This window comes from Pleurodeles waltl, chromosome 4_2 (assembly GCF_031143425.1).
Source record: "Pleurodeles waltl isolate 20211129_DDA chromosome 4_2, aPleWal1.hap1.20221129, whole genome shotgun sequence".
NCBI lineage: Eukaryota > Metazoa > Chordata > Amphibia > Caudata > Salamandridae > Pleurodeles > Pleurodeles waltl.
The window spans coordinates 72763367-72776888 of record NC_090443.1 but is presented as its reverse complement, the minus strand read 5'-3'; the positions used below and the strand labels follow the sequence as shown (position 1 = coordinate 72776888).

Sequence of the window (13522 nt, the reverse complement as noted above, 5' to 3'; positions counted from 1 at the left end):
TAACGGGCCCATTAACTAAGATTTGAGATTTGGCTTTTATGGCTAAGGAATCTGATACTCCAGTAGACACTGATATTCTGATGGGATGGGCTCAGAGAGCCATTTGTCAATTGAGCAATACTAATTGCGCAATTTCTTCGGAGCGCAGGAAATATGTTCTCATGCAAATTGATCCGAAATTTGCTGACTTATCCTCTTCTGAAGCAGGACCTGCAGCAGATGGCCTCCTTTTTGGGTCCACCTTTATCAAGGAACTGGCCAAGTTTTGTTCCACCTTTTCTTCGCTTGATAAGGCACAAATGTCACTTAAAAAGGTTTTCAGACGAGGCCTTTTTGTCAGGGCCTGGCGTTATGGAGGACGAATGCCTGGCCGAGGATCCTTCTCCGGTCCTCAAAACTATTATCCCAGAGGGAGAGGTAGTGGATATGGAGACCAATCAGACACTAACTTTTATCCCACTCGCTCCAGAGGGGGTCAGGGCAGATTCCGTAGAGGACCTCGTAGAGGTCAACAAGGAGCAATCCAAGACGCAGGTTACCCATGTGAGCATTATACCCTATTCTCAGGGATTCTTGGAGGCAGAGTGGGATTGTTTCTAGAAAACTGGAAAAATATTTCTGGAGACCCATGGATTCTTCAGACAATTTTGGGGTTTCATCTAGAGTTTATCAGTACTCCTCTTTCTAATCCTCCTCAAACTAGATATTCCGTACTGTGGGATGTGAACATTGTATTGAAGTTTCTGGACGCATGGCCTTCCAATCAATATTTGTTTTGTAAACAGATGTCAGCAAAACTGACTATGTTATTATGCCTGATTTCTTGTAAGAGAGTATCAGATGTCAAGGCTTTAGATTTGGCTGGTAGAGTGTATTCCCCGGAAGGTGTTACTTTTACTATTACCAGAAGAACAAAAACTAATTGCAGGCCAGTAACTTATCCAAGGTATCCTGATAATTCAAACTTATGTGTGGTTCAATGTTTAAAGGATTACGAAGTGGCCACAGATGAATCTAGACAAGTTGCTAATGGGCAGTTACTAATTTCCTTGCAAAAACCTTTTAAACCAGTTTCTTCAGCCACTCTTTTAAGATGCTATTGAATTGATTGTGCCCTCCCTTATTAATGTCTTAAATAGTTTACAGCATTAAGGACTATTTAATTTTTATGAGATTTTACCTTCCATTATTTTATGTTTTAGGTTCTGATCATAAGACTACCTGAGATCCATTCAGTTTGTGGCTCAATGAAGTCATCTATCTGCGGATTGGCTCTGTTGGAAGTTCTACTGCTTTAGGCTCCTGTTGAGCTCTTTGGGTTAATCCAGATCTAGTTTGGAGGATCGTTGAGGAAGCACCTACATAAGTCGTTTCAGTCTGAAAATTTTTAAGGATTATCTACCTTTGACAAAGAAAGAGGAAGTGACATTGGAGGTCTTGATATTTATGGACAGAGGTCACAGTTGGTGATTGGAGCATGTGACCATGTATTAAGCATCATGGGACATGTAGAATTTGTATTTTGTTAAATGTTAACTGATTGGCTGCTGTTGTTTGGACAGTAAAGAAGGAGATAGCATAATCCTCGCCTCCGTGTCCTTAATAGAATTGAAAATTCTTGATGCGTAAGCTAGAAAAAAAATTATTCCTCAATTTCCTCAAGTAGGTCGAAAGAGGAGGAGGGGAAGCGGGCTTTTGGTCATGGAGGGAGCAGAATAAACAAGAATCATGATAGGCTCAGACTGAGCTGAGCTTCAAAAGAAAAATAAATAGTGCCAGAATGTAAGACAAATGGCCTAAAAGTGAAAGTCTACAAATAACAGGGCCAGTCCCATGGGCATGAGCAGCACACCAAAAGGAGGGACAAACGTAAGCAACTGCCCACAGAATAGCACGCATTCTCAAAGGGCATGCAAAGGAACAAACTGCAAGAGGTGGCCATGTTCTATGCCCACAGATAAGATACAGCATGCCTCCCAGAGGCAGCGAATGCGCTGCCTAGTCAAGACCTAAAAATGTGTGCGAAGTCAGCTAAGGCTGCTGTACCCAAACACACACAAACAATGTATTTTTTTGTTTTTTTTATTTACACTGACGAAGCCCAAAGGATTACTTCAATACTACTTGGAGTATACTACTGAGGCATAGAGTGCTGTTTTATTTTAGTGGAATCTCACCATGTTTTAAATTTAATATTCCATGCCTCGGTTGGTGCAGCTGAGTGAAGTGGATGACACAACAGGCTATATGGCTATTTAACATCCATTAAAAGTTCCTGTAAACTATCATTATTGGAATGATAGACTGCAAATTAAGCAACAAGCAGTGAAGATCTGGTTAAGAACCTAGTATGCAGTAGTTATGTTTATGTCAAGAACAATCCCTTCCTGTCATGAAGTAATGCTGTAGCCATGTCACAGAAGGCTGATAAATCGCTATGAGGGCCAAGCTGTTTTGATATATTGTGTATTTCAAAAGGTTACAGAATTGAACGCTACCAATTTTGGGAGCTGAGAAACAACCTATTAAATTTAATCTATGGCACATGATCCCTTCTTATCCCTGCATTCTATTAACAGTTGGCTCGAGGATTGCTAAGAGCTGGCAGTCGGAGGAGGCACCATGATGGAGCGCATCATTTATTAATGTAAGGTGTCGTCACACAACAAGAGGTCCACAACATTAACACGTGTGTCGCCGTCTTGTGACTCAACACACTGGAAGTACGAGGCGCTGATATTCTCGAAAGGAGAGCGCTACTGGATTTGTAGGATGTCTCAAAAGTTCTTCAGGGACGGCAATGAGAATTCACACAAAATCCATAACGTAAGGGCTGATAACGTTTTTTATTCCACTTAGTGGAAAACAGTGGCTTAGTTTGGTTTTTCGAAAAGAGGCACACCACTTCTGCAGATTCTCTACACTGTTTTTTAATTACTAATCCGAGTTGCATTGTTAACCAAAATGAGAAAAAAAATTGTTGGAAAGCATTTTTTTTTTTTTTGCACAGGTTTGTGTAATCAACACGAGGGGTGAAGTAACACTAAGTGCGCAGGTGGAGGGATCAAACGAAGGACAACCACGTGGAATTGGTGCCGAGAAAAAACATAGGCAAGAAGGTAACACAGAAACAGGGGAGAAGTACACGCGCAAGTGAGGAGCATGGCACGCAGCAAGGTGGAGGGGTGAGGTTGGGTTTAATCACACAAGAGACAGTTGGAAAACACACCCACTCTTGCAGATAGCTTCAACTAAAAGAAAAGAAAATTCTGAAGAAGCAGGCAGTGGAAGAACACACAAATGCATCCATACTATAGAGGAGGCATAGACCAGATACAAGAAGAGGTTAAGAAAGGCCATGCACCCCTAACAAATAAGAAGCTAGCAAAAGAGGGTAACAATGAAGCTAGACAATAGTAAGCAAAGGGTGGCCTCTAAGCACACTGTAATCAAACAATACGCCTTGTAAGAAACGTAGCATGCACTGTCTTAGGCAAGACCTAAAAAGGTGATAATAAGGATCCTCTAAGATGCTACCATTGTTAAAGTTTGCATCATTTAGCATACAGCAGGGGTTGCCCTGCAGTAAAAATAGAAATGTAGTGTACGCAGTGTGATGGGATATTTTGCTAGTGTGCAAGAAGAAACAAATTAAAGTGTGTTAAGGAAGTAAGAGGGTACTTCTCGAAAGAAGATCTTACTGTCAATCCTAATGTGACAAGTGTCAAGGGGAGATTTCATCCCTAATGTGCATAGCAATGAACTTTGAAGAACAACCCAGTGTGTTTTCTGACCATCGGAGGGGTGATTTTGCAAGTACATGCAGACACTGGTTCATGTTACACTATTGTGGATCTGAATATTTTGGAAAATAAATTTGTGAACAGAATCAGTAGCAAATTTTGCGCACCCCGACAGCTACAGTGGTGAAAACAATAGATCTACTAGGGTACCAAAATCTGTTTTTTAAGTTTAAAAATAGGAGTATAATATTAGGATCTTGGATGCTGTGAAAGAGTCCACCTGTGTTAGCATGGCATTATCAAAGGAATCTACATATTGTGTTAAACCTGAACGGTAAAGACCAACTTTTAACTGTTCATGAGGGTGTAATGACTGGCTCAAATATGCTAAAAAAAATCCCAAATATTTTCAAAGGCACTATTGGGAAGTTGATTGGTTTTGAACATGAAATAGGACTGAAGGGAGATGCCACTCCCAATATACATAACGCTAGGCATGTGCCTATGCTTTCGCGAGAGACTATGACTAAGGAGATGGACAAATTAGTAGAAGCTAATAATATTAAACGTACTAAGGGTTCTGACCACATTTCTACCTTGGTCATTGCCATATGCAGCACCGGCAAGTCAAGGCTGTGTCATCTTCAACATTTCAACAGCAAAATCACTTTTGGTACGGTTCCTTACCCAGAATTTCTGAAATGTGGCTATGGTAAAAAGGTGTGGAGTTTTTCCACTACTGATTTATCTGCTGCATTGCGTCAGGTATTCCTCCATCAAGATAGTATAAAATGGGCTCTCAATTTAATGGAAGCTTTTAATTTAAAACCATGCCATTTGGACAGGCGTCTGCTGCAGCAACCAACTTTTCGACATGGGGTCTGGTATTCAATGTTTTCAGGATGACATTTTAGTATTTGGGCGAGACAAGGGAGTTTGTGACAGGAGGTTGGAGAACGTGTTGCATATCCTGGATAGTAAAGGACTCAAGGAATTTTGCTGGCGTAAATTTGATGAGAAATAGGGCATGTCATCAGTGAGCAAGGGGTACAACCCGAACCACTTGTGATAGATGCAATCAAGAATCTTAAAATTACTTATGGTCGTTATTAGGTATGCCTAGATATGTTATAAAAAAACAAGTTGGTGGCATTTCCTAATTGAAAAAAAAAGTATGTGCAAATGAGTACGACAAGGGCTGCATTCTACAAGAAGTGAAAGAATGTACTGTTCGTTGAGGGTCATGAAAACATTTTGGGAGAATAGGAATAAAATAACCAATGAATGAGACAGCAATGAGGGATGAGAAATGTGTAGTTCCATAGGTGTTGAGACTATTAGTAAGTTTGGTCATGAAGGATATTCTGGGATTGTCAGAAAAAACATGAATGCGTACTGATAACGTGGTATCGATATTATAAATGGGAGAGTGGTAAGGGAATGCATGCAATGTCACTTGATAAATAAAATGTTGAGCATGCTGAAGCTATTCATGTGTGAGAAAGTGATACAGGAAAATGTATGTGAATCTGTTGCCACTCGAATAATGTACCTATGGATGTGTTGCAAAGGTATGGTAAAGACAGGAAAGACATTTTTCCGTCTTAGCCAATGGTTAGAGTGGTGGGCAAAACGAATATCGAGTCAATCCTGGGTGTTTTGGATGAGGTATTTATGAATGAAATGTTACCTGTGGTGTTACTCCTTGCCTGTTTTTGGCCAATAACAGGAAGAGTTATTTGGACAGGTTAGTTAGGCACAGTACATAGAACAAATCTGTTGTACCATCCAAATGGTAACGTGCTCAAAATGTTTTATAGGGTCTTGAAAAATGCCAAATAGGGATCAGGAGCATTACAGATTGGGAAGTCCAGTTAGCTAAAACTTTGTGCATGTACAGAGCTAACAGAAATAAAACATGGGTTTCTCTCCTTTTTAGATGACAAAGGGAAGTATTCAGTAGAGAAATTGGAATCCAGAGGAATGGCCAGTGTAGGTTTTTACGAACAACTTTAGGCAGACTTATAGAAAGTATAAACATTACTATGATTGGAAGCTACTGTACCTGTAAGAGTTGGTCAGCAGGTCAGAAAAAAAAACCTGGAAAAGTTCCCAGGGGAGAAAGTCAGTTTTGTAATCATAAAGTCGGGAATACTTTCGGACTTCAGAATGATGGGACAGTTTGGCATCTCATCTACACTGCTGTAGAATGAAAAGGTAACTGCAGGACGTTGCATCTCGGCGGGGATTCTGTATGTTTTGACTTGCCACACATGGACAACTTTATTCTGGAAATGAGAATATAAAGACTAGGTTCCAGGTGAAACATTCTCGGGGACCCATGATGTTAGAGGAACAACTCAAACTTGTGGGGTGACTCAGAGCATGAGAGGGTGAACGCGAGAAACAGGATTGTGGTCTGGAAATGTAGACGCAAATAGTAGTCGTAAAAAAGCATTCTCGCAAACGGGCGAAAGACTGTCTTTATGCTTTCCAATGTCTGAGACCAACCTAATTTGTGTACACATTGGTTTTCTTTCAAGTTATTTACCATTTATTCGTATCCTCCTCTTCCGTTTCATTAATATTTTGGCCCTTTCTCCCTTCATTGCTAAATTTGGTTAGCATTCTCTATCTTGCTCTCATTTTGAAAAAGGCTATAATTTGCTGAAGTAACTGCTACTCGCAAGCCAGGTAGGTACAATCCTTTATTTAGAAGTAAGGACGGAAGAACAGGTCCGTTCAGGGAAAGGCCCTGGCTCAACTGACTTCAGGAGACTACACGACATAGAACGTGGAATCTCCCCAAGTCAGCATCACGAGCATTCTAGGAATGAAACTAGAACACTACACATCCTCCTTCTTTTCTTATAACAAGAAATATGGAACAAGAAAAAAACAATTAACAAAACAATAGATAAAAAGAACTTAAACATGAAAACCAGAAACGTCAGTTAAGTATCCTAACACGTAATCCTTCAACCAAACCGGAGGAATCACTTTCCTTTTCCTTTCCACAGACTCGCACTGTTGCACCCCACCAGATATACCACCACTCCCAATTTCCAACTCGGCAACCGAATCCCTTATCACATCTTCCTCCTCGCACAAAACACGATCACCAAAAACGTGTGGAGGCGCTTCCTTATTAAACACATTGTGACTCATAACTTCATCTTCCAACCATTCAGCCTTTCCACCCTCCTTATCGTTAGTGTGAGCTCCACCACATCCCAATTCCTGTCCGTTACGAAGTAAGACAATACGTTTAAGATTCCACACCTTACCATCACTCAGTTTTACCGCATTATGCAAAACTTCCATGACACGTTCAGGATTAAAGTACTGCCTCTTGCCCTTCTTAACCTTGTAGGGTTTCTTAACTCTAACCAAATCACCAATATTAATATCAACAGACTTAACATGATGGAGCTTATCATAATAGGACTTCGATTTCTCAAGAGATTTATTCAAACAATCCCTTACATTCTCCACAGACCCGTATTGAACCCCAGTCTTGGTCAACCAAGCAGGGTTATGTTTGCATCTTGGCCTTCTTCCCCTCATAATAATGAAAGGGCTGAGACCAGTAGTAACATTCTCAGTTATCCTATATGCCCACGCAGCTTTAAAGATGGCAATGTGCCAATCCTCTCCACCATTCATAGCACTTTGAATTATACCTTTAACGACTCTATTGAATCTTTCTACCGCTCCATTCCCACTTGGATTGTACAGAGAAGTAGTTTTATGTTCAATTCCCACTCTCCTAAAATAGTTTCTTGCAGCATCTGACATAAACTGTACTCCATTATCGCTCAACAATTTAGAAGGGATACCTTCTGCAAGGAAAATCTTATCCAAAAACTCCAACACGCTAACAGTGTCTGCTTTTTCCAAAATGCCAACTTCTGGCCATTTGGAAAACAAATCGATAAGGACTATTACAAACTCTTGAGAATCACCCACCGGACCCAAGAGATCAACAGCGACATATTCCCATGGTTGTCTTGGAATGAATGTTTGCTGCATGGAAGGTCTAAGGGTACACACACTTTTGTCAGCTGTAGAACATATATGACAGGTTCTAACAAATCTTTCCACCGATCTATCAACACCAGGCCACCAGAACAGCTCTTTTACCACAGATTTGGTTCTAACGATGCCGAAATGTCCCTCATGACATAATTCTAAGATCACCTCCCTTATACCAGAAGGAGGAACTATCTTATCACCTCTCCAAAGAACATTGTTCACAACAGAAAGTTTGTTCCTTACCTCCCAAAAATGTCTACAAAGTTCAGGTAATAGATCCTTCTTAGGCCATCCATTCAAAACGAATTTTAAGACGGACTGTAAACTAGCATCTACCTGCATTTCCTTCCTCCAACTATGTTCATTCAGCGCAGGGCTGCCAAAGTCATGTATAAGAGCCACATTCCATTCATACCACGGGTCATCAACACATTTTTCCAACAAACTAGGTAATCTAGAAAGGCCATCCGCTAATACATTACTCTTGCCTGGTACATACATCATACGATAAGTGTAGTCCTTTAAACGTATAGACAACCTTAAGATTCTAGCAGAAGCCATTACACTTCTTTCACTTGTAAGAAGTTTAATCAAAGGCTTGTGGTCACAGCGAATGGTTATGTCCTTACCCCACACGAATGCACGGAAGTGCTCTAAAGCCCAAGCGCAGGCTAAGGCTTCCTTCTCTATAACAGAGTATCTCTCTTCTGAAGGAGATAACGATCTGGAAGCAAAAAGTATAATCCTTTCCTTACCCTTACAATTCCTTTGAGACAAAACAGCACCTAAGCCTTTATTACTTGCATCTGTGGTAACAAATGTATCCAAATTAGGGTCAAAACTTTCTAAACATGCAGCCTTGCTTAACTCCCTTTTAATACACTCAAACTCCTGATTACACGTTTCACTCCACGCGAAAGGTGAATTCTTTTTTAACAAGGATCTTAGATTGTAAACCTTACTGGCAAAGTTTGGAATAAATTTTGCACAAAACTCAGCCATACCCAAAAAAGATCTTACCTCATCTTTAGACACAGGAGGAGACACCTCGATTATAGCATTCACCAAAGAAGTTTTTGGTCTAACACCCGCAGCACTAATCTCATGTCCCAAATACTCCACACTTCTTTTTGCAAATTTGCATTTACTTAATTCCACTGTTAACCCCTTATCACCCAAAACTCCTAATACATGTTCCAATCGCTCATCATGCATGCACTTATCCTTCCCAAAAATTAAAATGTCATCTTGGAAGCACATAACCCCTTTAACCTTTCCAAACAGTTTATGCATTAGACGTTGAAAAACAGCTGCTGCAGACGCTAGACCGAAAGGCATCCTCTTGTATTGGAAGCATCCGAAGGGTGTGATGAAGGCTGTTAATCTTTTGGAACCCTCGGATAAGGGAATCTGATGATACGCAAATGACAAGTCAATAGTAGAAAACCAACGCGCTCCCTCAAGACTAGAAACCATTTCCGTAATCTTGGGTAGAGGAAAACGATCAATCAGGATATTATTATTTAAGTATCTTAAGTCTACACATAAACGGATTTTCCCATTACTGCGCCGAGCTATTACTACAGGCGAAATCCATTCCGAACTCTCAATTGGCTCAATCACATCCATTGAAATCAATTTGTCCAGCTCCTTGGAGACTTCTTCTCTGATCATGATCGGCACAGTTCTGGCCTTATGAATTTTTGGTAGAGCTTCCTTCTTTAATATGATCTTGTGCTCGAAACCGGTAAGTCTTCCCAAACCCTTGTGAAAAACTTTGGGAAATTTGACCTCCATCACAGAGGTCACGGAGCATTCTTCATTCACCATTAACACCTTTTCTTTACTGTTAGGATCTAGGATCATTTGCAACTGTCCTTGATCCTTCCACCCTAGAACAGACAGTCCTCTCTTAGCTACGTATAACTTTCCTCTGGCACTCCTGTTCTTGAACGAGAATGCCAACCATCTAACACCTAACAGGTCTATCTTCTCTCCTGTGTAGCTCTCTGGATGAATATCTGGCGGAGTAAGTTGCTTGCCAATCTTCACTACAATGGACTTGTTCCACACATCCTCATTCACGATTGTGAACGGTGAGCCAGAGTCAGCATACATTGTAACTGGTACTCCACCAATTTCCATGTTACATATTGGTTTTTCCTTAGTGTTTACTTCCGTTATATTGAGTATAAAACTCTTATCCTCATCCATTACCCTGGAATCCATAGTTTTCTCCTCCGTGTCACTCTTTGCCGTATAATCACCTTCATAAATACACTTAACTATTTTCTTTTTACTTTTACATACTTTGGCAAAATGGCCCACCATTCCACATTTATTGCATTTTAATTTTAACGCTGGGCACAACTTGGAGTGAGCCAAATGATCCTTGTTATCACATCTATAAAATTTCCTTTCAATGAAACTAGAACACTACATTTGCACTTTTCCTTGTTTGGTTTGCACAGAAGCTGATGTATCGGTGTTGTTTTGGTGGAATCTCATCATGTTCTAACTTTCATGTTCCATGCCAGAGAGCACCAGATTAACCATTGGTTTATGTCAGTTAGTGCAAACAAGCGTAAACATGTATTTAAAGCCGTACAAGGCTGCTTTGTACTGTCATTATTGAAAGCTTGCACTACAAGAGGACCTCGATGTCAGGCTCTGTCACGATTAAAGAACCAGAAATACGTTTTTGACGGTGTAAACAACCCAAATGAGAGACGAAGAGCAGAAAAACAACAAAAAGGGGGCAGGACTTACTCAAGACGTCGCCAATTGCCATAGGCCAAATCTTAGGATAGCGAGCCACTAAGCAGAGGACGCCAGGCACTAAGAAGCTGAGATTGGTACAAGTGGTTCGTATAACGGGATAACAATGAGTACGAGAGTTACAAGTCACAGAGCGGACTCAAAAATGTCTCCATCGTGTCAGCGGGAGCACCGAGGTCACGTCCTTTTCGTTCACTTATTTAGGTTGACAAGAGTTTGAACACCATTCCACGTACATATTAGTAGGGCTAGAATTGTGCATCGAGCAAGGGACACAGAATGACTTCGTTGACAATGATCACCAACACAGAAAACGAACGAGAATTTAATGAAATGTTTACACATAGCACCACGTCCGTTAATTCAACTGCTTTGTGCTAGTGGGTGCTACTTAACTCTGAACCGGAACACATGACAAATTGCCCCTCCGTGTGTTCAGTCAACCCTCTCTGAACATCGGGGCATTTGTTAAATGGGGCTATGGGGGTTACAATACATTTGCTGAAAGTAAACCGTAACCTCCGCTGGATGGCACTGAATTATGTGGAAACCTTAACAACCGGTAGGGAGAAGAATAGACAGCGACAATGGCATAAGGAGTCGGGTGAGCACTGAGTCGATGGGCAGTGTTGAGGGAGAATCTGGGTATAAGGTTGGCACTAGGAGATTAATAGAGGGGATCCAGATGTCAGCAGCAAGCTGGATCGGGCACTGAACAGGAAAGGGCAGACTCTACGGTTAAGGGAGCAACCCCTAAAAGGGACGCGAAACTAACTCACCGGACTCATCAGTCACATACGGGGTATTCGCCATCTTGGAATCCCATCCACATCCGGCCACTGTCTCAGGTCGCCGGAAAAGAGGGCAGAAGGAGGAGGATCGTGAAACACTAAGTAGCTCGGCCGCCATATTTGAATGGTGCTTCACCACCAGGAACCCGAGGGTACAGAGGCGAGCCTCCGCACGGACATGTCGATGGGCCCGAAGCACGAGCCACACGCGCAACACCGGGGAGGGAAGAGCAAACGAATCCGAGCGCTGCAACACTCCCGATCATCGTGCGTAATAAACGCAATGAGCACACAACCAGCAAGCGCTCATTTTACAGATGGTTGTCATGGTTATGACGGTTAGGTCACAACGGTGTTGCAGTCCGTTATTCATTTCCATGGCTTCAGTCTGACCGCATGCATTGGTCTCCTTCAAATCACGGATAGTTGGGCTTTGTTAACCCCTTCGCTGCCAGGCCTTTTCCCCTCCTGTGCCGAGCCTTTTTTTTGGGCTATTTGGGGCAGTTCTCGCTTAGGCTCTCGTAACTTTTTGTTCACATAAGCTACCCAGGCCAAATTTGCGTTTTTTTTTCCCAACATCCTAGGGATTCTAGAGGTACCCAGACTTTGTGGCTTCCCCTGAAGGAGACAAAGAAACTAGTCAAAATACCGCGAAAATTTCGTTTTTTTCCCCCAAAAATGGGAAAAAGGGGCTGCAGAAGGCAGCTCGTGATTTTTTTCCCCTGAAAATGGCATCAACAAAGAGTTAGCGGTGGTAAGATCACCATCTTCCCAGCTTTCAAGAAAAGGCAGACTTGAATTAGAAAACCCCATTTTTCAACACAATTTTGACATTTTACTGGGACATACCCCATTTTCAAAAATTTTTGTGCTTTCAGCCTCCTTCCAGTTAGTGGCGGACATGGGTGAGAAACCAATGCTGGATCCCAGAAAGCTAAACATTTCTGAAAAGTAGACAAAATTCTGAATTCAGCAAGGGGTCATTTGTGTAGATCCTACAAGTGTTTCCTACAGACAATAACAGCTGAAATAAATTTTTTTTTTAAATTGAATTGAAATAAACAGCTATTTTTCTCCATGTTTTACTCTGTAACTTTTTCCTGTGATGTCAGATTTTTTAAAGCAATATACTGTTACGTCTGCTGTGCTCTTCTGGTTGCAGGGATATATAGGGCTTGTAGGTTCATCAAGAACCCTAGGCACCCAGAGCCAATAAATGAGCTGCACCTTGCAATGGGTTTTCATTCTATACCGGGTATACAGCAATTCATTTGCTGAAATATAAAAAGTGAAAAATAGGTATCAAGAAAACCTTTGTATTTCCAAAATGGCCACAAGATAAGGTGTTCAGAAGCAGTGGTTATTTGCACATCTCTGAATTTCAGGGTGCCCATACTAGCTTGTGAATTACGGGGCATTTCTCAAATAGACGTCTTTTTTACACACTGTCTTACATTTGGAAGGAAAAAATGTGGAGAAAGACAAGGGGCAATAACACTTGTTTTGCTATTCTGTGTTCCCCTATGTCTCCTGATAAAAATGGTACCTAACTTGCGTGGGTAGGCATAGCGCTTGCGAAAGGAAATGCCCCAAAACACAACGTGGACACATCACATTTTCACAAAGAAAACAGAGCTGTTTTTTACAAAGTGCCTAGCTGTGGATTTTGGCCTGTAGCTCAGCCGGCACCTAGGGAAACCTAGCAAACCAGTGCATTTTTTAAAACTAGACACCTAGGGGAATCCAAGATGGGGTGACTTGTGGGGCTCTGACCAGGTTCTGTTACCCAGAATCCTTTGCAAACCTCAAAATTCAGCCAAAAAAACACTTTTTCCTCTCATTTCGGTGACAGAAAGTTCTGGAATCTGAGAGAAGCCAGAAAGTTCCTTCCACCCAGCGTTCCCTCAAGTCTCCTGATAAAAATGGTACCTTACTCGTGTGGGTAGGCCTAGCGCCCGCAAAAGTAAATGCCCCAAAACACAACGTGGACACATCACATTTTCACAAAGAAAACAGAGCCGTTTTTTACAAAGTGCCTAGCTGTGGAGTTTGGCCTGTAGCTCAGCCGGCACCTAGGGAAACCTAGCAAACCTGCGCAGTTTTGAAAACTAGACACTTAGGGGAATCCAAGATGGGGTGACTTGTGGGGCTCTGTTACCCAGAATCTCTTGCAAA

The 13522-nt window shown here is 41.5% G+C and overlaps 1 protein-coding gene across 2 annotated transcripts in view; it reads right to left on the bottom strand.

Moving 5' to 3' along the window:
- Positions 1-11684, bottom strand: part of PYM1 (PYM homolog 1, exon junction complex associated factor) — a 43508-nt gene extending 31824 nt beyond the window's left edge. The window contains exon 1 of one of the 2 annotated variants that reach the window (XM_069230707.1): positions 11336-11684. In XM_069230707.1, coding sequence (XP_069086808.1) covers positions 11336-11465 — 130 coding nt within the window. In that variant the 5' untranslated portion in view covers positions 11466-11684. The remainder of the gene's footprint in view (positions 1-11335) is intronic. The other variant, XM_069230708.1, reaches the window with a different exon arrangement.
- Between the last annotated feature and the right edge of the window lie 1838 nt (positions 11685-13522).